Source organism: Oreochromis niloticus, linkage group LG20 (genome assembly GCF_001858045.2).
Source record: "Oreochromis niloticus isolate F11D_XX linkage group LG20, O_niloticus_UMD_NMBU, whole genome shotgun sequence".
NCBI classification, from domain to species: domain Eukaryota; kingdom Metazoa; phylum Chordata; class Actinopteri; order Cichliformes; family Cichlidae; genus Oreochromis; species Oreochromis niloticus.
Window position 1 is genome coordinate 35,031,867 of NC_031984.2, and position 27,264 is coordinate 35,059,130.

The window sequence follows — 27,264 nt, forward strand, 5'->3', positions numbered from 1 at the left end:
TTCCCAGGTAATACACACACAAGGTCAAGTCAAGTCCTGATATTCACATGCCCACTGCAGGCGGCTCCTGTCTGCAGCTATGCAACCCCACGTGCAAACCACGATGGACTGTGTATTCTGACAGCTTTCTATCAGAACCAGCAGTGAGCCTTGGCCACCCATGACTCTGTCGACTACGGTTGCTCTATTGGACCATTTTTGATACTGACAACGGCAGAATGTGAACACCCCACAACAGCTGCAGTTTCAGAGATGTTCACACCCTGTCATCTAGCCATCACTATTTAGCTCGTGCCAAACTCATCCAAATCCTAATGCCGCCCCAGTTTTCCTGCTTCTAACAGGAACTTTGATAATTTATTCAGTTTCTTCCTGGTGCCGTGATGAAAAGATGATCAGTGTTATTCACCTTACCTGTCAGTGGTCATAATGTTACGCTTGATCAGTGTATGTTTGCAGTCCTACAGTAGCGAGACACAGCGTTCTTACTGTGCCTTTAAGAAGACAACACTCACTCTTGGCCTTTTCATTCTTGCGTGACGGCCTCCAGCGGATGCAGGACTTGTGTTCGTCCAAATAGAAGAACCGCACGAGCCCCTTGGAGCTGCCGCGGAGCTTCAACATCTGGGTCCCCATCTGCATGGAGCTCATGCATTTCTCCACTGCAGGCAAGAAAACACAAAACAAAACAGACAGAAGAAAAAACAAAATATTGTCAAAAGGGAAACTGCTGGAATGTGCACTGAAATTCACAGGAAAGCATGAAACAGAAATGTACATACACTGCATGTTTTCATTCAAGAAGTGTGTGTGCACATGAATATATATGTATATATGTGTAGTTCATCAAAATCCATCAGAATTGTAAAGCAAAACAATTGTTTCCTCCAAGGCAAGTGAATGGTGTGGTAATCACAGTAGATCCACACTAGGTGGTGTTGGAAGCACATGTCCCTGTGCTGTGGTTACACCCCGCCTGACCACATCAGTTTCATTTTTCTGTGGCATCCACTGTTTTCACAGCAGCATGCAGGAAACTAGGCCACATCCGCATTCACACATCCACACCATGTTAGGACATCTAACATGCCTGCTGTAATGCTGCATTTAAGGTAATGTGATGCAGGCAAACTGTTTTTATTAAAAGTGGGAATCTGTCCTTAAAAGTGTTCGTGCCACAAATTCTCACCAAAAACATGCAGATGGTGTTTGCACAGCAGAAACGGAGCTGTGGTCATACAGACGACCCGCTGTGATCATGGAAACTAATGCACTTGTGTGGCAGAGAAGAAGTGAGCGGCCTCTTGGCTTTAAGCGAACACAAGTTATATTTTTTTGAAGAATCAATAGTGAAGCCACAACAATGTCCACAGACCAATGCTTCACTACAGCATGCCTATTGAGCTGCACCACTCACACATTTTTCACACCACACACCAGAAACAACATTGATTTCTGTTTTCTGATGAAAGATTTTTGTTACAATTTAGATACAAATTTCGAATGTCTGTTTTACAGTAACAGTCAAGTCATTCTGATGCTCTGTGTTGTCAATAAGTCTAAGTGTCAAGTGTAAAATATTTTCAATTGTTCAAAAAAAAAAAACCAACCAAAAACCAAAAAACACCTGACTTGAGCCATATCAAGCAAGCAAATTGCTCCCGTAACATAATCAAGCTGTGAGATTTTTACTGTACTCCACATGGCAGAGCTACTTAAAACCCTTACAGTAGTACTTACAGTAAAACTAACACAGTTGTGTGCTATGTGTACTGTGTGTAAGCCTGCTGGTATGCTGCAGCTGATAAAATGTGATGCGTTTTTTCTTTCCCCCTATGACATATTGCAACATATTGAGCAGACGTCACAGATTTGGCATGAATGCATGAATTAAAGAAATGTTACAGCTAATCAAAGCATGAGCACGTAGTGTTTCAGGACAACGTTAACTACTCAAAGAAAGCGTACACATTTTGCATGTTGTTGAAATTTTAAACATATGTTTTATGGCTGTGAGTTGGCCTGAATGCGTGTACTGTGCTTTCATGAGCTTGAGGCATCACAGCAGGATAAAATCATATTAGGTAGTTCCATCTTTTAGTCCATGTAACATTCTTGTAATGCCCATCTTAGACTTCTGTAGAGAACCTTTGGAGAGCCTAGGACGTAACATGCATTACATGTTAACTGTTGTGTGGCGGTGTCCCAGAGTTTCATATGCAATGACAGCTGGTAGAAAAACATTAAATCCAGGTGCTGAACCTGCCAATCACAGCAGTTGTGGGCTGCATCGACCAAGCATAAATTGGGCATAAGTGACTAAAGGCAGCCAAACTCCAGTACAAATTTCTTAGTGCCTAGTAGCTGTAACAGAGCTGGGGCTCTTCACTCTTCTAGCCAAACAGAGGGCAGTTATCCATGAAATGATCTGTTGTCACAGCATCCAGACTCTCGCGGCAGACTGTCACACTGCTGAAAATGATGCCTTGAAACCCATCGAAAGCCTCATCTTCAACCCTTTGCCAAGTCTGAAATAAATCCACTCTAGCAGTCATCGCTGTCATTGCTGCATACATCGAGAGTCCTACAGTCAGCTCTTCACTGATTTTAGAGGGAAACTGTCAGGATGTCCATAAGGTGAAGAGCAAGCAGCCAGTCCTTTTTGTGAGCATGTTTCATTTCAACACATCTAATCAAACTGTTTTCAAAGAGACACATTTCAAGATGAAACACACTCAGCTTTATGGTTGGCTTAAACACAAATAAATCACATATGAGGGCGCAGCAAAGGAAGGCATGCTCTGCTCACCCTCCCCTGCAGGTCAGCTAAAAGAAGAATGTGTTTGCTGACATCCTGCAGCTGGCCAAGTTTGGAAAATCCCTTGGGAAGTTTAGTATTTGAAATTTCTTCCTGGTGTAGTTAGCTAAAGAGTGCTCACAGACAAGTAGCATAGCTTGGAAAGTTACAGGTTTCCAGATAAATGTTACTTTTCAACACTGTAGCCTGTTGCTACAGCCTGCTAGTAAAATCATGAATCAACCAGTTTGAATCATGCATTTAAATAGTGTATAAATGTAGCATGACACCAATAAATCCTCAAATCATGAAAGAAAATAATAACAGAGACCTCACAGGACAGAGATGAAGGAATACATCTGTCTGTTGGTAACACAGCCTGTGGGAGGCTGACTGAGCCCGGGTAACACAAGCTGCTGTAATCAACACAGCATCAGTCTGTTGGTTTAGTTTAAAATGTTCACAATTGGAGTCTAAGCTCCAATAAGTCCACAGATCAGATGACAGGGAAACTGTGCCTACATGAAGGTACACAGCTGTTCCTGTTAGTTGTTTTTATACATAAAAACTCAAAATACCACAAAGAGCTCAGTGATTCAGTGCTTTCACACCAGTAGAAATCGAGGTTTTCTTCGTGCAGTAGGATGGGAGTAAGAACTCGATCCCACTCGTCTATCATTCTGTATGCAGATGGACAATGGTCTATTAGAATTTGAGAAAATGATCCTGCCACTGATCCTGGCACATTATCAATCCCATTATCAGCTGATCAAAAACACCATCATTATTAAAAACGCCCTTTATGCTCTGCTCTGTTGTTTTCTCACTCCAACCAGGTGGTGATACTGATCTGCCCTCAACCACAGCATGAGCATTAAGCTTTACATGGTGATATTAAAAGGACTGCATAAGGTCCAAAAATCTAACTGGGACAAATCAAGAAGAAACAAAAATGAACCCAAGAAAGATTTAGACCATCAGCTTTGACAAAGCTGGGCGGGATGCGTATTCACAGGAACAACATGTGACTGCTCTAACAGTAACCACATGCTTACAGAGCTGCCTGATCCTGCTTAGAACCACGACACAATCGCATCCTAAACATGAACAACAGCTTTTAGACACAAAACTAGAGCATGAGTCACACAGAAAGGCTGTACAGTCGACACCGCTGGGTGTCTGGGCTTGTTGCCATGGTTACAACCTCACACTTAAAGTGCTGGATTTTCAAATGGATAAAAAAAAAAAAAGGCTCAGACTCTGAATGTATGATTAACGACACTACAGAAGTCCTACGAAGAGAATCTTTCTTTATCCAGCTAAATGGTGAAAAGAAAAAAAGCATCACTGAGACGCAGCACAATAATTATTTTACCTGATTACCTTTAAAAACACACAACAGCAATCTCAGCTGAAGATTATTAACACTTTAAATGCACAAATGTTATCATTATGAAGAACAAATAGAAAAAGCAAACACAGCAGTTTTTTTCCTTCCTTTGTTGGTCCACATTTTTATAGTGTTTTACGTTATGGTGACACCCGGTGAGATCATGTAGATCAGCCATTATTTTTGGTTTTATTTTATTATCTTTATTAATTTTTTATCTTTATGTAATGTTCACATATATTGTTAATTAAACATACAATTGTTATAAACTGCATCTTTTTACAGGCATTTTACTTTAATTAAATTTTAGCTTATAATTTAAATGAGAAACAAAAACAAATGGCTGTCCAGTCGGGAGTTTGACCAACATGGACTTAATGTGGACCGGGACCCACTGGTCCCCTGCTGTCCTGCAGCCTGAACGGTGGGATACAGAAGAGACTCGGGTGGCATTCCAATATGTGCATCAGTATAACTACACAACAGCCATGGAGGTGCTGTTAATCTCTGTCTCTCTTCCACGGCGTGTTTGCTGTCCTGCCATCCTTGCCTCATCCCCAACCAGTCACAGCAGATGGCCCCGCCCCTCCCTGAGCCTGGTTCTGCCGGAGGTTTCTTCCTGTTAAAAGGGAGTTTTTCCTTCCCACTGTCACCAAGTGCTTGCTCATAGGGGGTCACTTATTTAACAAAGCTTAGCAGCTTTGTTAAATAAGTTAAACCAGACAACAGGTGGCAATGGAAGTAAAGCTGAGGCCTGGATCTCAGTGACGTAGCAGGATGACCTGAATGTGGCCACTGACCTGCTGCAACAGTCACAATGTGGGCCGGGGAGATGGACTTGGCTATTCTCCTCAGTCAAGTCACTGGGTTAAGCCCAGAGCGAACCATCTGTAGATGGGCCAACTGAGGCAACAGACATAATGAAGACTGACAAAGTCACTGTGTCAGTGAATTGGAGACCACAGTAAACCTACAATTAGCAAAGGGATCTCGTTTGAACAGTACCTACATGTTAAATATTGGGAACCAGTTTTCTTATAAAGAATGTTGCTGCAGCATTATCTGTTGTTAGAGTTGGGGTTATTTCCACTCTACAGTTTAAAGTTAATAAACAGCACGTTACTGGTCACTGGTTATGAGAATATGAAGGACGACTGTAGGAGAGAGTGGTTAATTTAGCTTTTGAATTGCCAAACCCACTAACCAAATCATACAGTTCTGTGATTGGTCTTGTTTGCTTCCACAACATATTCTGTAGATGAAGCTCTTCTTCAGCCTGGTCATTGGTCCACACCAAAGTTTGACTCTGAACTTTCCCACAATAAAAGAATCAGCCTGGGTTCATTAAAACAGACCCAGCCCACTCAGCTGTGGAAAAGCTACCTCTGTGCAACATACATGTGATTAAGCTTACCCATGTAGCCCAGTCTCCACTTGGAAAAGGCCACAATGCTGCTGCCTATCCAGAAGAATTCCTCCACCACATGTGTCAGAAAGACCTGCTGCTGGCTCTTATTGGGAACAACATCTTTTTTTTTGTCCTCTTCTGTGATAAAAGCCCCTTTAGCCAAAAGTCCAGGCTTGTCCCCAGTCGCTGCAGCAGCGGTGGTACACACGAGGGCTGAAGACAGCGGGCTGACGCTGAAGACGCTGTTCATCTCGGTTTTGATACTGCCTCAAAGTTGCAAGAATGTTCCCACAGAAAGTAAATCTGACTCAGTGTGGGTAATATTTGGGTAAGTTAAGTTTCCCAAAAAAAAAAAGGAGTCACAACTTCTTTAAAGTGAACGTTCTTTATGGGTAAACCATCCAACTCCACTAACCACAAAAACAAAAGGATTATTATCAGTAATATCAATGGCTGCTTTCATTTTTAGCTTCAAAACATATGCAAAGAAAAAAGATCACATAAAAAAATCACTCTCTTTCTGAACACTTCAAACAATTTGTCAATAATCTTCAAATGTTATTGCATCAGCAAACCTGCTCATCTCAAAGCCATCTCAATATTGTTCCATTTCACAGCAAAAAAGATGCAGCTTTGGTGCCGTCTCGTCGTTTCCTTAGTCCCCAGGATACACTCAGCCAAAACGGCTGGCTTCTCATGAAAGACAGAGAGAATGCAGCGATGGACAGCAGAACAGACATGAAAGCACAACTCACAAAGGTAACTGTGCAACATGTGTTGGGCAGGCAGAAATCCTAAATCCCTAGCAAGCTGTAATCCCAGTCCAGGAGATTTGCTAAATGTGTGAACTGAAATGCAACAACCAACAGGAAGAGAGTGAGAAAAGTCAGCAAGGCTTGACGAGGTCATAATAAAAATGTCCCAGGGCCAATTAAAAAGTCTGTTTAATAGGAGTCGTGTCAACGGACATTTCCTCTGAAAGAGAGGTGTCAGGTACCCACACCCGTCTGCAGAGATCACATAGTCCCAGCTAAATCAAAGCACCTAGCAGCCATCTTACTGGGGCTCAGATATCGGTACATATGAGATGTTAACCATTATCTTGCACCAGATTAATAAATGTTCAGCTTCATCATAAAACAGGTCAAATTCCAGGCTCTTGACAGTGTGATGCAGCAGTGTGAGCATACAGAGTCAAAATAATGTCAGAGGCTTGGATTGAAATCCCTGAGCTTGACAAACAGATGCCAGATACTGAAGACAGAACAGCTTAATGTAGAAAAATGACAAAACCATATGTCAACTGTCACAAGTAACTGCCAAAAAGCCACAAACTACAACCAAGATTGATAATATTTGAAAATTTTGATTTATATGTTCAGATTGCATAAAAACTAAACGTATGATGCAGTTTGACTTTTCCTCTTTTTCTGGTACCACAGGTAATGTAGGCAGCACATGTACCACGGCTGCAACTCTTATGGAGGTGATGGTGGCAGCACATGCCTTATACCACATGAAAAAATAAGGATGCTCACAAGCACAGGAAATGCTACACATGGGGATGCCATAACAGCTCTGCTCTCGAAAAGGCACCAGGTATCAGGTACCATGCAGATGGTCCCATTCACTATTCAAGATAACTGGACCCAGTTGATTTACATGTGAAATGACTGTACAAATGTGTTTGTGTATTTTAGGAATTTAAAGGCAGAATGCGCTGAGGTAACTAAAACGTCCACAGTAAGAGCCTCCAGTACACATCCACAGCACAATCAGTGGATTTTCTGCTCTCCAGAAACTGGATCATCTCTGTGAAATGAGACTGCAGTTTGACCAAGACATGAGCCAACTTCTTCCCGCCTGGAGGAAATAAATTTACTCTGTGACATGAATTAAATATAAGGGTGTTTTTAAAAAAGTCAATCCAAGAAATACAAATCTAAAGACAGAGAAAGAGAGCATGGCAACCTCTGCTCACTACACACCTTAGCATCTGCATGGCCTACCACTTAGTGGACAGTCGACCCGACATTGTTTGTTAGATTGGATGAGTGACATCTAAAGAAACATATTGATCCATTCAAATCAACCAAGCCTTCTTTGATTTGCATAAAAATTTTATGGTAGAAAATTTTTACATTTATAATGATTCCGGTGAAATTACCTTTTAGATTTTTTTTTTCACAGAAAAGTCGACCTACTTTCAGGCCTTTATTTAGTGACGTGAAGTGAGAGGTAACATCTGAACATGAATATCTTAAAAACCTGTTAAAGATACATCAAAAATGTCTGTGTATTGGCTAATTAAAGTATGAAACACAAAAAAAAAATTCAAGGATTCCTGTAAAATCTCATATTTAATTTGACTGGGCTTGCCTTGCTTGTCCCAATGGAACACCTCTCATATATAAAGGTAAAATTTATAAAATTATAGATAAAATTAACAGAAAATGTTCTAAAAAACATTTGAGATGGAATGACCCAGGGCTCAAAGATAGAAAAAAACAAGCACATGAAGTTTAGGCATGGGTTCAAAAAGGCAGATCTACAGTTACACATCTGTCTGTGCCCCAGCTGTTGATGGCTAATCTAAGCTTTACATCAGTTTCACTTCCTCATGCAGCTCACTGTGACATCACTAGTCTATTCCAATCATCTCTCTGGCTGCTTTCTTCAGGCCAGTCGGTCTCCACTCTGCATACTTTAAATCTCACTGCACGGCCTTTCTCCCTTACAGATGCCTTCATGCAACCTCCCTCCCCCCCTCGTCACTCAGGCTCCATTCAAGCCTGCATCTTCATCTTTACCACCAGCGTATGCACTCCGGGGGCTCCTGGCCTAATCCCCATCACCGCTGGAATTCTGTTCTGCTGCGATCGGAGTCTAACCGCCAGATACCTTAACTGAATTCTGTCTGTCAAAAGGTTCCGTTCCTGCCAATGATCTCTCCTTATTTAATATTTAACTAAATTTTTTTCTGAAGAGTACCATCTGGAAACTCAAGAACTTCATCCTGTTTGGACAAGATCTACTGATATTCTTGCTTGCACTGAGTTTTTCCTTTCCAGTCACCTTTCTCACTGAATATGTGTTAATAGACCTCTCTGCTGAATCATCCTTGTTATTAATCTCTGTCTCTCTTCCACAGCATGTCTTCATCCTGTCTTCCTTCTCTCACCCCAACGGGTCGCAGCAGATGGCCCCGCCCCTCCCTGAGCCTGGTTCTGCCGGAGGTTTCTTCCTGTTAAAAGGGAGTTTTTCCTTCCCACTGTCGCCAAAGTGCTTAATCATAGGGGGTCATATGATTGTTGGGTTTTCTCTGTATGTATTATTGTAGTGTCTACCTTACAATAAAAAGCGCCTTGAGGCGACTTTTGTTGTGATTTGGTGCTGTGTAAATAAAATTGAGTTGCATTGAATTGAAAATTTCCAGCATGAAATCCTATGTTCTATTTAGCTAAACAAACAGGTGGCCACTCCATCTCTGATAAACCCCACTGTTTGGTCTCAGACTGTTGAGACATAGGATTGTCACAGTTTGCACTGTCTTAGCTCAATATCTCGCTGCACTGAGACCACGTTGATAACAAGCCTCGTCATTTTGACACAAGATATGCACTGACCACTTTATTAGGTACAACTTGGTAGTACCAGGTTGAACCCCCCTTTTGCCTTCAGAACTCTAAATTTTTTGCAGCATAGTTTTACCAAAGTGCAGGAAACATCTAAGATTTGTCATCATGTCATTGCTTCAGATTTGTCAGCTGCACATCAACCATGCAAATCTCTTATTCTCATCCCAAATGTCCACTAGGAGAATGAGACTTGCTGGAAGCCATTTGAGTACAAGAAACTAGTACAACAGATGTCAAACTCCTTTTACATGGTGTCCCACATATGGGCCAGGAAAATTCCCCTGTTAGTGTAAAGATGTAAACTGCATATTTAATCCGTGAGATATCTTCAGCTCAATACATGTCTCAGTTTTTCTACATGATAAAGAAATGCTGCTGGAATAAATGACAGAAATCTGTCAGCGCTTTTAGTCTGTACTGGGGGTTTAATCTTGTCCCATCTTTCCAATATGCCAGTATATTTGTCCATGTTTGAAATTGGTCTGATGTTTTCAACATTGCCTCTTTCAAGTGAACAAGTTCAAAACCAGATTGGAAAACTCTGGGTCGACTTGAAGTTAGAAAACACTCTTTGGCAACAGCCTAGCCTAATCGCTGAGTTAGCTGACCTAATAAACAAATACAGGCGGAGCTTCTACAACCAACCCTTCTTGGAAAACCGTTAACTTCATTCCAGACAGATATTAATATTATTATTACTACTACATGGCAAAAATGTTACCCAAGGCAAGAACTCAAAACCTGTCCTGAAGTTTTATTATTCTTAACATATAATACAATCTTGCCAAGTGAGCAATTTACTAATAACACCAGAAATACAAATTTACATAATTAGTGATGGAATGTGGTATGTAGTCTGAGCAGATTAAGAAAACTGGAGTACAAATAACGGTCGATCACTCACCATGACCTCGGCGTTTGGCCTTGACGATTCTGCCAGGTAGACATTTCGAAACACTGTTTTCAGACAGTAAATTGGGTTTATAATATACTCGTTTGCGCACCTTGGCCCGAGTGGCATAAACATAAAACTTAGGGAACTCATCCCTGAGATACCAAAGACATGCCGAATGGTGGAAGGATGCAATTTGTGGCATAACAGCTTTTGGATTTTATTAAATAAGACTAAAAAAAGACCGTCCACTTCCGGGCTTGCCGGTCCTTTTCACTTAAATATTATGAAAGCCTTAAAAACAGAAAGAAGATGCGACGAAAGCGGCTTAATAATTTGTCGTATTCATATCCACACATGGTCAAATCGCAGGACAACATTATGCCGGATGTCATTTTGCAGCTGGGGTCCTGCACGTGTATGCGCATGTCGCATTCAGGCACACTTTAGAATATCGGGAATATTTAAGATATAGCGTGTATATATATAAACTCTATAACACAACATTTGTGTACAATGTAAATATTAAATGTTAAAGCATCTGTTTAGTGTATTTAGTATAAAAAATAGAAAATACACACTCCTGTCCCAGTTTTACAAACGTTTATTAGTCTAATCCTTTCATTTTACTAAAGGGATGTTTGATTTCATGTATCACACCTTGACACACTGACATCACTTTAATGCAGGGGTGTCCAAAGTCCGGCCCGCGGACCAAATGCGGCCCGCGGTCCATTTTTAATTGGCCCTCAAGTAATTTTATAAATAGAATAGAATATGGCCCGCACTTCAACTTTTGCTTGAGTGTATTGCACTTCTTAGTTTTAACACCAGGGGGAGCTACTGTTGATCAAGGCAGTTGCTCCACCAAAAAGGACAATCACAGAAGAAATTTACCCCAAGTTACTAAACATGGCAGAACCAAAGAAGCAAAAGGTAGAAAGTGAGTGCAGAAAACTTCAGACACGGTGGGAGAGTGAATATTTCTTCAAAGAATTAAAGGGGAAGTGTGTCTGTTTGATCTGCACTGAAACTGTGGCAGTTATGAAAGAGTATAATGTACGACGTCATTATGAAACCAAACATCAGGCCTATGCATCCTACACTGGTGCTGAGCGAGAGCAGAAATTAAAGCAAATGCTAGCTCTCCTGCAGGGTCAGCAACAGTATTTTTTTCGTGCTCAAATTGTCCAGGAAAAGGCTCCAATAGCAGCTATGAGGTTGCCCAACTCATCGCAAGACATGGCGAGCCTTTTTCAGATGGAGTCCTCATAAAACACGGCCTCGTTAAAGTCACCGAAATAATGTGCCCGGAAAAAGTGCAGGACTTCAACAACGTCAGCATGTCCAGAAATACAGTTGTGCGACGCACTGAAGACTGTCAGCCAACATTAAACTGCAACTGTCTGATAAAGCTGTGCTTTTGATTTTTACTCCATCGCATGCGATGAGAGCACCGATGCCACAGACACCGCACAGCTGCTAATGTTTTTTGCGGGGAGTGGACGAGAGCACGAGCACTTTAGGTGAGTAAAAAATATATTCCACAGTACCCGTGTGTTAATAAGCATGCATGTGCAGGTACACATGCTTCAAATATCAATAATGCGCATCAATTCTGTCACTAGCCTGCTTTTGCGCACCACTTTCTTATATGCGTTTTTCTTGTTAACACACAGAGTACACACCGCTGTGGACAGCGCACGCACACGCAAAGTCAGCTGATCTCATCTGATGCAGATCTGCTCCTTGATCAAGTGACATTTGTCCGGATTTTTGGCACGAGTGGCGTCGGACCAGCACCGCAGCTGGATGGCCCGATTTACATACCCAGCGCAGCTGATACTCACCAGAATAATTCACTAAAATTATATGCACTCCTGTTATTAAGTCCAGTTCAGTCTGTTAATGTTGATAACCATTTCAAACGAACGTTAACAGGTGTGTTGCTAAGCCTAAGAACTTAAATAACAAGCTTGAAATGTACCCGTCCCATTTTCCCCTTTATTGTTTTTTCTCTGTGCTGTAAATCTTCTGTCCAAGAAGAAATCTGCTGCTGTTCTGAGAATGAGCTACCAAAGATTTTTCTGAATAAATCAATAAAGATCCATTTATGGAAAGCTGTGATGAAGGCAGTTTTGTCTTTAATTATATTCAACAATATAACACATTTGACCACTTTTAAGTGATTTTTCTAACTTTAATACACTACAGTTAAGGTTATATACCTAATTTCTAGTAAGTGGCCCAGCCCCTCCTATATTTTTATGTATGTGGCCCTCAGTGAAAAAAGTTTGGACACCCCTGCTTTAATGGAATTATTAGTGTAAAGAACTTCCTCTTTGGAAATCTGAGTTGTGGATATATTTTCTAATGTGTCAGATGCAGAAAGTCTGTGATGAATAGTGAAAAGTACATTTCCAGCTTTCAGTTTAGTTTTCTAAAGTGTTTCTCTCTAAAAACATCACTTTATTGCAGCAGACACATTAGTGGCCCTCTGACTCTGATGATTGCTGACAAGCAGTGGGAAAGCTCCCTGTGGCCAGAGTGAGGGAGTGGAAAATTCAGGCGTCTCAGGAGTTTGTCATTTAAATACTATCACCTCACAGAAATATGGTTGCTGTGTGTGAGCCTGTGCATGCTACTGAATCACTCTCACACACGCTGCTGAAACGCTCTCACACACATTACTGAAACGCTCTCACACACGCTGCTGAAATGCTCTCAAACACGCTGCTGAAACGCTCTCACACGCTACTGAAACGCTCTCACACACACATTACTGAAACGCTCTCACACACGCTACTGAAACGCTCTCACACACGCTACTGAAACGCTCTCACACACATTACTGAAACGCTCTCACACACGCTGCTGATACGCTCTGACACACGCTGCTGAAACGCTCTCACACACGCTGCTGAAACGCTCTCACACGCTACTGAAACGCTCTCACACACATTACTGAAACGCTCTCACACACGCTGCTGATACGCTCTCACACACGCTGCTGAAACGCTCTCACACACGCTACTGAAACGCTCTCACACGCTACTGAAACGCTCTCACACACGCTACTGAAACGCTCTCACACACATTACTGAAACGCTCTCACACACATTACTGAAACGCTCTCACACACGCTACTGAAACGCTCTCACACACATTACTGAAACGCTCTCACACACGCTGCTGAAACGCTCTCACACACACTACTGAAACGCTCTCACACACGCTACTGAAACGCTCTCACACACGCTACTGAAACGCTCTCACACACATTACTGAAACGCTCTCACACACATTACTGAAACGCTCTCACACACGCTGCTGACACGTTCTCACACACATTACTGAAACGCTCTCACACACGCTACTGAAACGCTCTCACACACATTACTGAAGCGCTCTCACACGCTACTGAAACGCTCTCACACACATTACTGAAGCGCTCTCACACGCTGCTGACACGCTCTCACACACATTACTGAAACGCTCTCACACACGCTGCTGCAACGCTCTCACACACACTACTGAAGCGCTCTCACACACACTACTGAAGCGCTCTCACACACACTACTGAAACGCTCTCACACACGCTGCTGCAACGCTCTCACACACACTACTGAAGCGCTCTCACACACACATTACTGAAACGCTCTCACACACGCTGCTGCAACGCTCTCACACATGCTACTGAAACGCTCTCACACACACTACTGAAGCGCTCTCACACGCACGCTACTGAAACGCTCTCACACACGCTGCTGAAGCGCTCTCACACACGCTGCTGAAACGCTCCTACACACGCTGCTGAATCGAGTTTGAGGGTCTTAATTTCCATTCAGGATCAATGCAATCCATGAGAGAACTATAACAACGACGACAACAGTCAACGCAACATCAGCATCTTCACCAATAACCACAACAATGCCAACAATAATGGCAATAACCATGACCACTGACCCACAATGAACAACCACAATGACTACTGTTTACTTTGGATGATATAAAGGAGATGTGTAATTCCACCGATTTTCCAGGAGGAAACCTCAGTAAGTGTTAGGAGATATAGGGATAATCATACAATTTCAGACCCAGTTATAATTATTCATATCCTAGTGGAAAAGTCCTTTCTAACAGTAGTTCATTTGCACCTTGAGGCGACTGTTGTTGTGTTTGGCGTTGTATAAATCAAACTGAATTGAATTTAACATGAAAGTTTCTAATGAGGTCATCTCATTCTTTTGACAGTCTAAACCTTCAGTCTTCACAGTGTCAGATCGCCTGGTTTGAAACCGTTTGCTGTCTGATGACCTTGTAGAGATGTTGATAAGGATAAGATGTTTTTTCACTTTTTAATCATAACACTGCAGACAGAAATCCTGACAACTGGTATGAGGATTTCTCTAGAAAGCTCAAGATATAAGGGTGGAAGCAGGTAATGACAGTTTACTAAGATGCCAATGCAAGATGAAAGTCTGCCTGAGAAATGTGACAGTATTCAGATGAGATGTACCTTTACAGTTTTTTTCTGATTGCTTAAGCACATTTTTTGTAACTATTGGCTATTTTTGCAAAACTCTACACACAAATAAGAAAACCTGTTACCCAATTATCAAAACATTGTAGTTCTCTTGCAAAAGCGAACACAGCTAGATTAACTCTTCACACCTTCGTAAAAATGGTGTTTTCCTATCAAACAGTACACACAAGCCATCATCTACTAAGCACACAATGCGCCAACTGCACACTGATGGTATGAATACAAAACACATCTGGCTTTTGCTTTCTCTGTGTACAGATGTCAATTTGAGGTCACACTTTTGTCATAGTGTCATGTAAACATACAAGGATCCAAACTTCAAGTATTGGTGTTTATTCACACTCATCAAAACCAAGACAAAGTCAGAACACAAAATAGGAATTTCACAAAAAAAAGGAAAAAAAAAGACAATCAGCCTACATCATGTTGTCTTTCTGGGTCCGGCCACAAAATTTCGTCCACATCGCATGCGATATCCTCCAGTCCAAGGCACCGGGGAAAATATCTCCTTGAATGCCGTATCCAGGCCTGACATGATGCCTGGTCAATATGTCCACATGCCTCCATTGCCTGTAAAAGGGCTACCTGTTGATGAGGATGATGGTCGTACACTTTCCAGCGCCAGGCAGAGAAGAACTCCTCGATGGGATTTAAGAATGGAGAGTATGGAGGGAGGTTGAGTGCCATGAAGGATGGGTGGTCTGTAAACCAGTTGCGGACCAAAGCAGCCCTATGGAAACTAACATTGTCCCATATGATGACATATCGGGTCTGCTCTGGTCTCTGAACAGTGAGCATGTCATGCAAGGTGTCCAGGAATGCAATAATGTGTGCAGTGTTGTATGGGCCTATGGTTGCATGATGGTGAACAACACCATTTTGGCTTATAGCTGCACACATGGTTATGTTACCACCACGTTGTCCTGGGACATTGATGATGGCACGGTGTCCAATAATGTTCCTGCCACGTCTCCTGGTTTTACTGAGGTTAAAACCGGCCCCATCCACAAAAAGTAGCTCATGTCCCATTGCATCTGCTTCTAGTTCCATCACTCTCTGGACAAGACAAAACAAATGCAACACATCAGGCCCATGCACAGCACTACAGTATGCACTTCCACATTCAGAACCAATGACACTAGCTTACCTGCACATAGTCATATCGCAGTTGCTTTACACGTTCTGTGTTTCTCTCGAAAGGAACTCTGTAAATTTGCTTCATTCTTATTCTGTGGCGGGCAAGTACACGACTTAGTGCAGAAATGCTTGCACTGTGTATATTTTGAAAGATGGTGTCATTATCAATTATGCGCTGCTGTATTTTGCGCAGTCTTATTGCATTATTGGCAATCACCATGTTCACTATATGGGTCTCTTGCTCTGGAGTGAACATTCTGCCTCTGCCCCCAACATCTGGACGTCTAGCAATTCTGTAAAGTAACAATTTCAGTATTTTTGCATGTATGGTACTGTTGTGTTTCTCATTAGAGTATGGCCGTGCTACAAAGTACTTACCGATTCTCATTTCGAAATGTCCTAATGATGCCTGCCACAGTGTAGCGGCTCAGTTTAGGCTGAACCCGTTGGCCAGCTTCCCTCAGGGTCATCCCATGGTTGATGACATGGTCCACTATTGTAGCTCTGATGTCATCAGTTATTCTGTTCCTTACTCTTCTTACCCTTCCTCTTTCCCCTCCTCGTCCTCTTCTTGCTCCTCCACGTCCTCTTCCTCCAACTTCTTCACCTCCACGTCCTCTCCCTCGGCCTCCTCTGATTCTCACTCTTCTCACTCTTGCTGCTCCTTCCATTGTACTCCACGTAGACAGCTTACCTGTGGCCTGTTTATAGTGCTTAGGCTGATTGCAAAGTGGACTAATTATCTAAAACAGTTTTCACATGTGAAAGTGTGCCAGACAGTTGGCAAAATAGTGTTAATGATAGCCATACATGTGTATAGTTTTGCTAGGAGTTTGTTGGAAATTTGGTAATTGAGTGTAAGCAGTGAGTTGTGTTTAAAGTTCTGCAAAAAGAGTGCTGTGCAGTGGATTGTGCCTACAGTTTTGCAAAGTGTGTGTTACAAAATGGCAAACTGAGTGCAAAGCAGTGTTTGTGCTTTTAGTTTTGCAAACTCAGTGAGTGGTTTTGCTATAAGTATTAATAGTTTTAGAAATTGTGCTATAAGAATCACAGTTAGGGTTTAAGCATTCAGAAAAAACTGTAAAAGAGAAAGCTTGTAGCTGGAGTTTGTTATTCTCTGAGAATAAGTGTTTGTGTGCGTGTGTGCGTGTGTGTGCGTGCGTGTGTGTGCGTGCGTGTGTGTGTGCGTGTGTGTGCGTGTGTGTGTGTGCGTGTGTGTGTGTGTGTGTGTGTGTGTGTGTGTGCGTGCGTGTGCGTGTGCGTGCGTGTGCGTGTGTGTGTGTGTGTGTGTGTGTTTGTGTGTGTGCACGTGTGTGTGTGTGTGTGCACGTGTGTGTGTGTGTGCACGTGTGTGTGCGTGTGCGTGTGTTTGTGTGTGTGTGTGTGTTTGTGTGTGTGCGTGTGTGTGTGTGCACGTGTGTGTGTGTGTGCACGTGTGTGTGTGTGTGTGTGTGTGTGTGTTTGTGTGTGTGAAAGAGAGAGTGAGAAACAGAGTACTGAATTCCCTCTTGGCAGCTATAAATAACAGGAACAGGATATTACATCAACAGCTGCAGGTGCACAAGACATATTAAGACCAGTGCCACTTTGCATGGTTTGTAATGCCCTTGTGCACTTTAGCATCATTATTACTTTTTATTGCAGGGGAGATTTCAGTGTGCAGAATATGCATATGTTTCACAGTTAAAGCCCCAAACACAGTGATGTCTAATATGATGACACTGAAATCTGCAGATGTGCTCCTGCAGTTTTAAAAGAAACCACAGCTGACCAGCGTGTGAGCAGACAGAACCTACACTGTGGTTTTTACTAGTATTTATGCGATACGTTCATCGGAGTGTGAATGTGTGTGAATGCTTATTAGTTGCACTTGAGTTTAGAAGTGCTTTTATGAGTGGGTGTGAATGGGTGAATGAGGCATGTTGTACAGAGCGCTTTGAGTACTCCGGGAGAGTAGAAAAGCGCTATATAAGAATCAGTCCATTTACCATTTAACAGTGTGAAATGGTTGTAAAGCGCTACCAAATAAAGCCCAACTGTCACTATCAAAGCCTTTAGGGCTCATCCTTTCAGTTTAGCTAGTGGCTTCTAAGACATACAGAGCTGATGGAACAGTAACTAAATAAACTCAGTAATCACTGTCAGATGTCAAATAACACTAAGTTAAAAACTTGTTATACATTGATTCTAAATGTATGGATTCACTAATCCCTTAAAAAAATGACTCTCACTCTCAGATCACGTGCTAATTCACACTCCAGAATGTGCTCGTTATCACAGGACTCCAAATGCGTACATGCCATGATCCCCCCATCTGTGAATAGGACTGAGGGACCGTGAATATATGTCTGCCTGTCGAGTATGTGTCCAAGACGAGAGGAGAGGAAGAACAGAGCTCATATTAAAGGTAGTAGTACTTACTTCAAATTTAAAGATTACATGTAATGTTATCATTTTCATTCACATAGTGGATATCTATAGGAGGTGTTTTGATTACATCTCAAGTATTGTATTATATTATAATGTTTAAATGTTCTATATAAATTATACATTTTCAAATTGTGAAGTCTCCCCCGAACTGACGTAGACTATCTTTGTTAATCAGTCATGAAAACACTGTAGTTTTGTGCTGGATAAACAGGTTAGAATAGAATAGAATAGAATAGAATAGAATAGAATAGAATAGAATAATCCTTTAATTGTCCCACAAGGGGAAATTTGGTTGTAACAGCAGCCAGAAAGACACATATACAAACAAACAGTACACAGGACACAGAACAGAAACATACACAATTTTTCTTACATATTTACATTAAGGACAATGGTTACTATATACAGAGTACTGTACAGTTATTAAATTAAATATAAATAACTACAGATAAGAGGCAAACCAGGTTGTAGTGCGAATCGGTTGATTAACTTATTGCAGTTACAGCACAGATGTAAACATCTGTGATTGTTGGGAGCAGTTCTGATTGTACAGTCTGACAGCTGCAGGGAGGAAGGACGTGCGGAAACGCTCCTTCATGCATCTAGGATGCAGCAGTCTGTCACTGAAGGAGCTCTGCAGTTCAGCAGCATTTCCATGCATGGGGTGGGAGACTCTGTCCATCAGAGATGTTATTTTGGCCAGAGTCCTTCTGTCTCCCACCACTTGCACTGGGTCCAGGGTGCATCCCAGAACAGAGTTGGCCTTCCTGATGAGTTTATCCAACCTCTTCCTCTCAGCTGCCGATAAACTGCTGCTCCAACATACAACACTGTAAAAAATGACAGATGCCATCTTGCAGTATTGTGCACATATGTATGTATATTCTTATTTATGTATTCTAATCTTATTCCTGTATTATTTTATTATTATATTCATATAACACAAGGTTGAATTACACTCTGATGGCTGTATCGGAGTGTAACTTAGGGTTGGTATCTTGCAGATGCAGACCGGAGCAGCTAACAATTGAACCACCGACCTTAGCAGATAACAGCTCTACCTGCTGAGCTACAGTCACACAGCACATAAAAAACATTAACTGCTAACACAGACACCGTTTTCTGCATCTCAGCAGCAGCAGCCCCTTCCTAACCCAGTTTGTCTCGTGTCACGTGTTGACAGTCTCGGTGCTCCCTGACGCTGATCCTGCTATAGGAGTGGAACCTCACACTTGCCACAGATATTCCCTCATTTGGTGTTCTGATGATGCCAATGCAGTCCAACATCAGTCCACAATCTTCAAAGGGTGTTAATTTTGGAAGAGACCTGTCCCATTGTCAGATGAGTTTTATATTGAAAAGCAGTGAAAATGAATGAAAAAATCAAAACTAACTACCACATTCCCATGCTGAAGGGTCTAGAGTTGATATTTGTAATGTAATTTGTCACACATCAATATGTTACCCTAGATCTAGATTGGCTTTGGCTGTCCAGAGTGTTTAGACTTAGATCCTCTTGCTTTCTTATTCGACTGGCAACTTATATGATATTTACTAAACTCTGCACCTTTCCTGTGCACTTTGAATTTACATGTGCTAGTGGTGTTTCCAAATCCACAAGCTGCATTTGTGTAATGGATGTGATTGCAAGTCAACTTCATTCTGGTTGATGGCAAATCAACAGGATATAGCAGGAGGTTGTTGAAGCTTGAGTGAACATACACACTGCTCAATGAATGCATTCAGGCCAACTTTACAGCTGTGACAAACAGGAAAAGGTCTCTCTCTTAATTTCATAAAATGCAATTTCATTGCATGTGACTGTTTTAGGGATGTCAGTTTATCTTTGAAATTCAAACATTTCCTAAAATCTGATTAAAAAGGAGATGGATATGGGGAAAAAGGCCTGGGTTGCAGTTCTGCTCTTATTCATCCCAAAGCTGTTCTATCTGGTTCAAGAGGCTAGTCAAGTTGACATCCATGTCTTTACAGACCTTGGGTGGTGCACTGGTCCACAGTTATGTCTGAACAGAAAAGGGCTATCCACAAACTGTTCCCACAAAGGTGGGAGCATGAAACTGTCTAAAAAGTGTTGGTATGCTGAATAATGAAGGGTTCCTGTCACTGGAACAGAGGAGCCAACTCCTGAAGCACAGCTCCACACCATAAACCCCCCTCCACCAACCTTTACACTTGGGTAGAGGTTTGCAGTTAGACACATACTGGCAACCGCTAAACCCAGACTTGTCCATCAGGAGAAGTGTATCATTCCAGACCTGTCACTTCATGACTGAGTTGCTGGTGTTACCAATCACTTCTGCTTAGTTATAACATTGCTAACAGTCGACTGTGCAATATTTGGTAGTGACAAAATTTCACAACTAGTACCATGCTGGAGTTCACTGATCTTTCACAAAAGCTTGATTTTAAACACCTGTGGCCACTGAAGTGACTGGAACACCTGAATTCAATGATTCAGATGCATGAGTGGAGTGCAGGGTTAGGGTTAGTGCAGACTGAAACCCAGCTCGTTTCAGTCAGGCCTGCAGCGCTTGATCGTTTTGCTCCTTCTTTTTATCTTCATTACATCAATTCAATTCAATTCAATTCAATTTTATTTATATAGCGCCAAATCACAACAAAAGTCGCCTCAAGGCGCTTTATATAATAGGATATTATGATAAACAGTATCGAACACTGCACTGAGGTCTAGCAGGACAAGCACAGAGATGAGTCCACTGTCAGAGGCCATAAGAAGATCATTTGTAACCTTCACTAAAGCTGTTTCTGTGCTGTGATGAGCTCTGAAACCTGACTGAAACGCTTCAAATAAGCCATTCCTCTGCAGATGATCTGTTAGCTGTTTGACAACTACTCTTTCAAGGATGTTTGATATGAAAGGAAGGTTGGCGATTGGCCTATAATTAGCTAAGACAGCTGGGTCTAGAGATGCTTTTTAAGTAAAGGTTTAACTACAGCCAGCTTGAAGGCCTGTGGTACATAGCCGATTATTAGAGATAGGTTGATCATATTTAAGATTGAAGCATTAATTAATGGCAGGACTTCTTTGAGCAGTTTTGTAGGAATGGGGTCTAAAAGACACGTTGATGGTTTGGAGGAAGTAATTATTGAAGTTAACTCAGAAAGATCAATTGGAGAAAAAGAGTCTAACTTAACATCGATGGTACTAAAAGTAGCTGTAGATAATATTACATCTGTGGGATGATTATTGGTAATTTTTTCTCTAATGATAAAAATTTTATTTGTGAAGAAGTTCATGAAGTCATTACTAGTTAACGTTAAAGGGATTGTTGGCTCAGTAGAGCTCTGACTGTTTGTCAGCCTGGCTACAGTGCTGAAGAGAAACCTGGGGTTGTTCTTATTTTCTTCAATCAGTGACGAATAGTAAGATGTTCTGGCTTTGCGGAGGGCTTTCTTATAAAGCAGCAAACTATTTCTCCAGGCTAAATGATGATCCTCTAAATTCGTGACACGCCATTTCCTCTCCAGCTTACGAGTTATCTGCTTTAGGCTACGTGTTTGAGAATTATACCACGGAGTCAGGTACTTCTGATTTGAGGCCTTAGTTTTCACAGGAGCTACAGTATCCAGAGTCGTACGTAGTGAGGAGGCAAAATTATTAACAAGATAATCGACCTCTGTTGGAGTAGCGTTCAGATAGCTGCTCTGCTCTATGTTGGTACAGGGCATTGAAGATGATAACAGTGGGTGGATTATATTCTTAAACTTAGTTACAGCACTTTCAGAAAGACATCTACTGTGATAAAGTCTACTCTCCACTGCTGTGTAATCAATTATTGTAAATGTAAATGTTATCAGGAAATGATCAGACAGCAGAGGGTTTTCAGGAAACACTGTTAAATGTTCAGTTTCTATGCCATATGTTAAAACAGGATCTAGAGTGTGATTAAAGTGGTGGGTGGGTTCTTTAACATTCTGAGAGAAGCCAATTGAGTCTAATAACAGATTAAATGCCATGTTGAGGCTGTCATTTTTAGCATCTACATGGATGTTAAAATCACCCACAATAATTATTTTATCTGAGCTGAGCACTAAATCAGATAAAAAGTCTGAGAAATCAGAGAGAAACTCTGTGTAAGGCCCAGGTGGACGATAGATGATAACAAGTAAGACTGGTTTCTGAGTTTTACAGCTGGGGTGGACGAGGCTAAGCATCAGGCTTTCAAATGAATTAAAAGTCTGTCTGGGTCTTTGGTTGATTAATAGGCTGGTGTGAACTACATCACTGTAGTACGATAGCAAAAACAGCTGTTCATGAACACTGAACAAATGAATCTTATAAAATGATTTTTATTGCTCATGTTTTATTTAGTATTTAATGTTAAAACAACTTAATAACCACATCCAACCAAGTCAAGAACACTTGAGAACGTGTACAGCGGTCCCTCGTTTATTGCGGGAGTTATGTTCTAAAAATAACGCACAATAGGTGAAATCTGTGAAGTAGCCAACTTTATTTTTTACAATTATTTTAGATGTTTTAAGGCTGTAAAACCCCTCACTACACACTTTATACACCCAGACAGGCATGAACATTTTCACACTTTTCTCTCTTGTTTAAACTCTCAAAGTTCAAACCTTCGTAGAAAAATAAGTCCAGTATTATAGAATGAAACCAAAGATCAAACCCTGTTTTCAGGTCCAGGACATTGGAATAGAGCAGCTGCCAGAGGATTCAACATTAATGAATCAATGGTACGGAGGTAGAGGAAGCAAGAAGAATGAGTTGAGTAAAATTTGACTTATCTGACTGTTTTGTTTCACTTAATGCAACTTATAATCCGAAAATACAATAACTTCAACCTTCCTTTAGCCTGTCCAGAAGTCCTACTTTTTGTGTGATGGTTAGCATCTTCCTCTGCCTTTTGGGTGCTACCGCAGGTACCTTTGACGGTGCAAAACATTGTGCATGCAAAATTTCACAAGAAAAAATTTTGTGAAACAGCGAGGCCGCGAAAGGTGACCCGCGTTATAGCGAGGGGCCCCTGTATTCTGATTCTGCATTCTAGAAACAGATTATAAATACATAGTTTACAAGGTGCAAATCACTGAGTACACTCAGGACCAGGAAGGTCAGATTAGAGAGAAAACATATAAAACTGCCTGTAATAAAATTGAATAATATTTTTAGACAGATGAAATGTTGTACCAAAAAGAATGGCTCATGATCCAAAGCATGCCACATAATCTGTCTAACATAGAGCCCACAGTAGAGCGGGCCCACTACTGTTTGTTGTGACAGCCGATAGAAATCAAATCAAATCAAAGTTTATTTATATAGCACATTTCAAAGACCGAAGTACACCAAAGTGCTTTCCATAAGATCATAGTACAGATAAAATCAACATATAATAAAATTATAAATATGAAAATATAATAAAATAGTTACATAATCCAATGCAATCCGGATGCAGTTTGCCCTAATTGACCTTAAATACAATGTTGAACATGTATGTTTTTAAACATGATTTAAAAGACTGAATAGAGTCCGATGCGCGTATATGGAAAGGAAGTGTATTCCATAACCTAGGTGCTGCAACGGCGAAGGCACGATCACCTCTGGTTTTCAAGCGAGACCTGGGTTGCACTAAGAGCAGTTGGTCTGATGATCTTAGTGCTCTTATGGGGCTATACGGGCAGAGAAGATCAGCTAGGTAATCAGGTGCCATATTATTTAAAATTTTGTAAGTAAACAGTAAAACTTTAAAATCAATTCTAAATTTAATGGGAAGCCAGTGTAAGTTTGCCAAGACAGGGGTAATAGAGTCGTACTTTCTTGAGCCAGTCAAAAGGCGAGCTGCGGCATTTTGAACTAGCTGCAGTCGTTGAAGAAGGGAGAGTTGTAGACCCATATACAAGGAGTTGCAGTAATCTAGCCTTGTAGTAATGAAGGCATGAATACGTTTCTCCAAATCCTTGTAGGGAATATAAGATTTAGCCTTGGAAATTAGACGTAATTGATGAAAGCTGGATTTAACCACACTAGATACCTGTTTATCTAGTTTAAATGAGCTATCCATAATGACTCCAAGGTTCCTAACGGCATCAGTAAGATGGCTAGCAGCAGGACCAAATATGTCATTCAACCGTCCTGAAGAAGTATCTCTTTCAAAGACAATAATTTCTGTCTTCTTCTCATTTAACGTAAGAAAATTTTGTGATAGCCATTCCTTAACATCCCTTAAACAATCAAGCAGAAGATGTAATGGGGAGGACGCAAGTCCTGTCAGATGAAGATAAATTTGAATGTCGTCCGCATAACAATGAAAAGAGACATTATGTTTAGCAAATATTGAACTCAATGGCAACAAATACAAGGAAAACAACACAGGGCCCAACACCGAGCCCTGGGGGACACCACAATGAAGGAGAGCAGGTGTGGAAAAATATTTACCTATCATGACTGAGAATGACCTATTAAAGAAATAGGATTTAAACCATGTAAGGACAGTTCCTTTTAGGCCAACTACTTGTTCAAGCCTTGTCAAAAGAATATCATGGTCAACAGCATCAAATGCTGACGTCAGATCCAGTAAGACTAAGATTGCGGGACACCCTGTGTCAGTAATTAGGAGCAGGTCATTAAAAACCCTTAATAATGCAGTTTCAGTACTATGACGCTGTCTAAATCCAGACTGAAATTTTTCATATACACCATTTCTCTCTAAATAAGTCTGAAGTTGTTGAAGCACTATTTTCTCTAGGATTTTTGACAAAAAAGGAAGTTTAGAAATCGGTCTGTAATTCGCTAGCGTATTATGATCAAGGCTAGCTTTCTTTATAACTGGTTGCACGACTGCGTGTTTAAAGGCAGTCGGAACACAGCCAGATGACAATGATAAGTTCATTAAAAGTAGGATACAGGGCCCGATAGTATCGAACGCCTCCTTAATTATGCGCGAAGGGATGGTGTCAAGCAAAGAGTTAGAATTTTTCTGGGTATTAATTAATTCTTTTAACGTCGTGAGTGATGCCAGTTCAAACTGATGGAAGGCAGCTGAACATACTGAGATTGGGGCATGATTTACAATCAGGGGGTGTGAAGCCCTTAGCAGTGAAATTTTATCTACAAAATAGTTCAAGAATTTCTCACAAAGGGCCGGGGAGGCATCCATCAAGACGTCAGGGCAGGGATTAACCACTGAGTTGAAGATTTTAAATAGAGGGTTATGACTGTTAGTTGCAATAATGTTTGACAAGAAAGACGTTTTAGCCATTTTAGCGGCCTTCTGATATTTGGACCGGCTCATGTACAGGATGTCTAAAGACACCTGGAGTTGATCTTTCTTCCATTTCCTCTCGGCTCGGCGACAATCACGTCTGAGGGCAATGGTAGATTCATTTAACCAGGGTTGACGCGAGATTTTACGGCGTTTGGTCTTTACTGGGGCTACAGTGTCCAAGATGGAGGAGCATGTAGAGGTAATAAAGTTAACTAATCCATCAACCGAGAGAGAAGCATTACTAAAGTCATCATAGCAAACAGTGTTAGTAAAAGCCTCGGAAAAGAGGGCAACAGACTCCGAATTAATCAGGCGTGTTAGGCACTGTGGGCCCTCAAAGTTCAGATCCAGGTTACATGACTGGACGTTAAACATAACTGGGAAATGGTCCGAAATCCCAGCATCTTTAATGTCAGTGATGGAAATATCCAGGCCGTACGACAGAACCAAATCAGCTGGATGAATTCTGATGTGTTCAGGACTACAGTCTATCAGCCAAAACTGCTCACACTGTGCTTCACAGTGCAAATGGATAATGACCCAAAGCATACTTCAAAAGCAACTCAGGAAATAGGATATTCTTCCATGGCCAGTCAGCTAACTGATCTCAACCCAAAAGAGTCTGCTTTTACAAAACTGAATGCAGAAAGAGCCACAAACAGGTGTGCTGGAGCAATGCAAGAGACAAAACCAGAGGTCACAAAAGTAAAAGTATACACATTACTCCACCTTCCAAATATCTTTAAGAGAAAGACAAAAAATGTGCAAAAGAAATTGTGAGCCCCTTCAAAATCACCCAAATAAAGCAAATTAAGGCATGACGAAAATCTTCTGTTTAGATTCAGCAAAAGTTCTTCGAATGAATATTTCCACTTTTTGGTGTACAATGCTGAGCTGAAAAAGCCTCTCACAGGCAGCTGAGGCTGCTAGTGGTATATTAAACCCTAACATTTTAGTACATCAGCTGGGAAGCTCAGGTGAGGCTCCACGTCCTTGGTGTTTTCTTGCAAATGGGACTGCTTGATTGGGGGATCCTCCCTCTGAGGAAGAGGATGCTTCGCCTTGTTGCACCACAGGCTGCTCCTTCAGATGACTTTTAATTTAGTCATGGCCAATGAAATACATTAAACATAAGAGTTTAGTCATTCTCACCTTGAAACACATTCTTGATGCCCAAGACCCGAACTCTTTCATGGCATGCATTTTCAATTTCTCTTTGCTATTTGGCTTTATAGTGTCCGATAGAAAACTACAAAGTCACAATTGAGTAATGATGTGCAAACCTCTTTAATTGGTGTTTGAACACAGCAGCATTTTTCCTTTTGAGCAATATGGCTCATTTGAAAGAGCAAAATTTAGTATTGTGGTCAAGAAAACCCAAAATGTGATGTCCCCATATGTGGACGGCAGGTCCTAGGAATTGCAATATTCTATTTTTTGTATAGTTATTTTCAATGCAGGAAAAATACTTCTTAATGTCATGGATGCAGTAACATTCTACTTTTACCAACCAAGTTTGAAGTTTTTTTGTCTAACACCTTCTTTTCAAGTCCTGCAAGAAGAGAATCCAGTAAAAGCCCACAGATCCTGGAGGAAATGCAAAGGTGCAGATCTTAAACAGTTTTAGCCATCCTGTCTGCACACTCGCCTCTCCCTAAAGAACAGGTGCTTTCATAAATGGGCTCATGGTCTCTACATAGTCTGCAGAAAGGAAAGCTGAAAAAAATGAAAGAAATGAATAAGAACAGAAAATGTCAGACA

At 41.2% G+C, this 27,264-nt stretch overlaps 2 protein-coding genes across 8 annotated transcripts in view; both read right to left on the minus strand.

The window, feature by feature from the left end:
* plch2a (phospholipase C, eta 2a) overlaps positions 1 to 27,264 on the minus strand; it is a 166,258-nt gene that overhangs the window by 69,560 nt on the left and 69,434 nt on the right. For 2 of the 6 annotated variants that reach the window (XM_025901544.1, XM_025901543.1), the window contains exons 1-2: positions 5,602 to 5,920; positions 516 to 662 (exon numbers count right to left, since the gene is read on the minus strand). In XM_025901544.1, coding sequence (XP_025757329.1) covers positions 516 to 662; positions 5,602 to 5,845 — 391 coding nt within the window. In that variant the 5' untranslated portion in view covers positions 5,846 to 5,920. Of the gene's footprint in view, positions 1 to 515; positions 663 to 5,601; positions 5,921 to 10,137; positions 10,561 to 27,264 lie in introns of those variants that run through there. The other 4 variants (XM_025901547.1, XM_025901546.1, XM_025901545.1 and 1 more) reach the window with 3 other exon arrangements.
* Positions 15,083 to 16,357, minus strand: LOC109196245 (uncharacterized). Of its 2 annotated transcripts, XM_025901549.1 has the most exons (3): positions 16,187 to 16,357; positions 15,819 to 16,101; positions 15,083 to 15,727 (listed from the first exon to the last, which is right to left on the minus strand). In XM_025901549.1, exons 1-3 carry the CDS (start codon positions 16,276 to 16,278, stop codon positions 15,083 to 15,085), a joined length of 1,020 nt encoding a protein of 339 aa, XP_025757334.1. In that variant the 5' UTR covers positions 16,279 to 16,357. The 2 variants fall into 2 exon arrangements, with proteins under 2 accessions (XP_025757334.1, XP_025757333.1); XM_025901548.1 differs by having other exon boundaries at positions 15,819 to 16,357.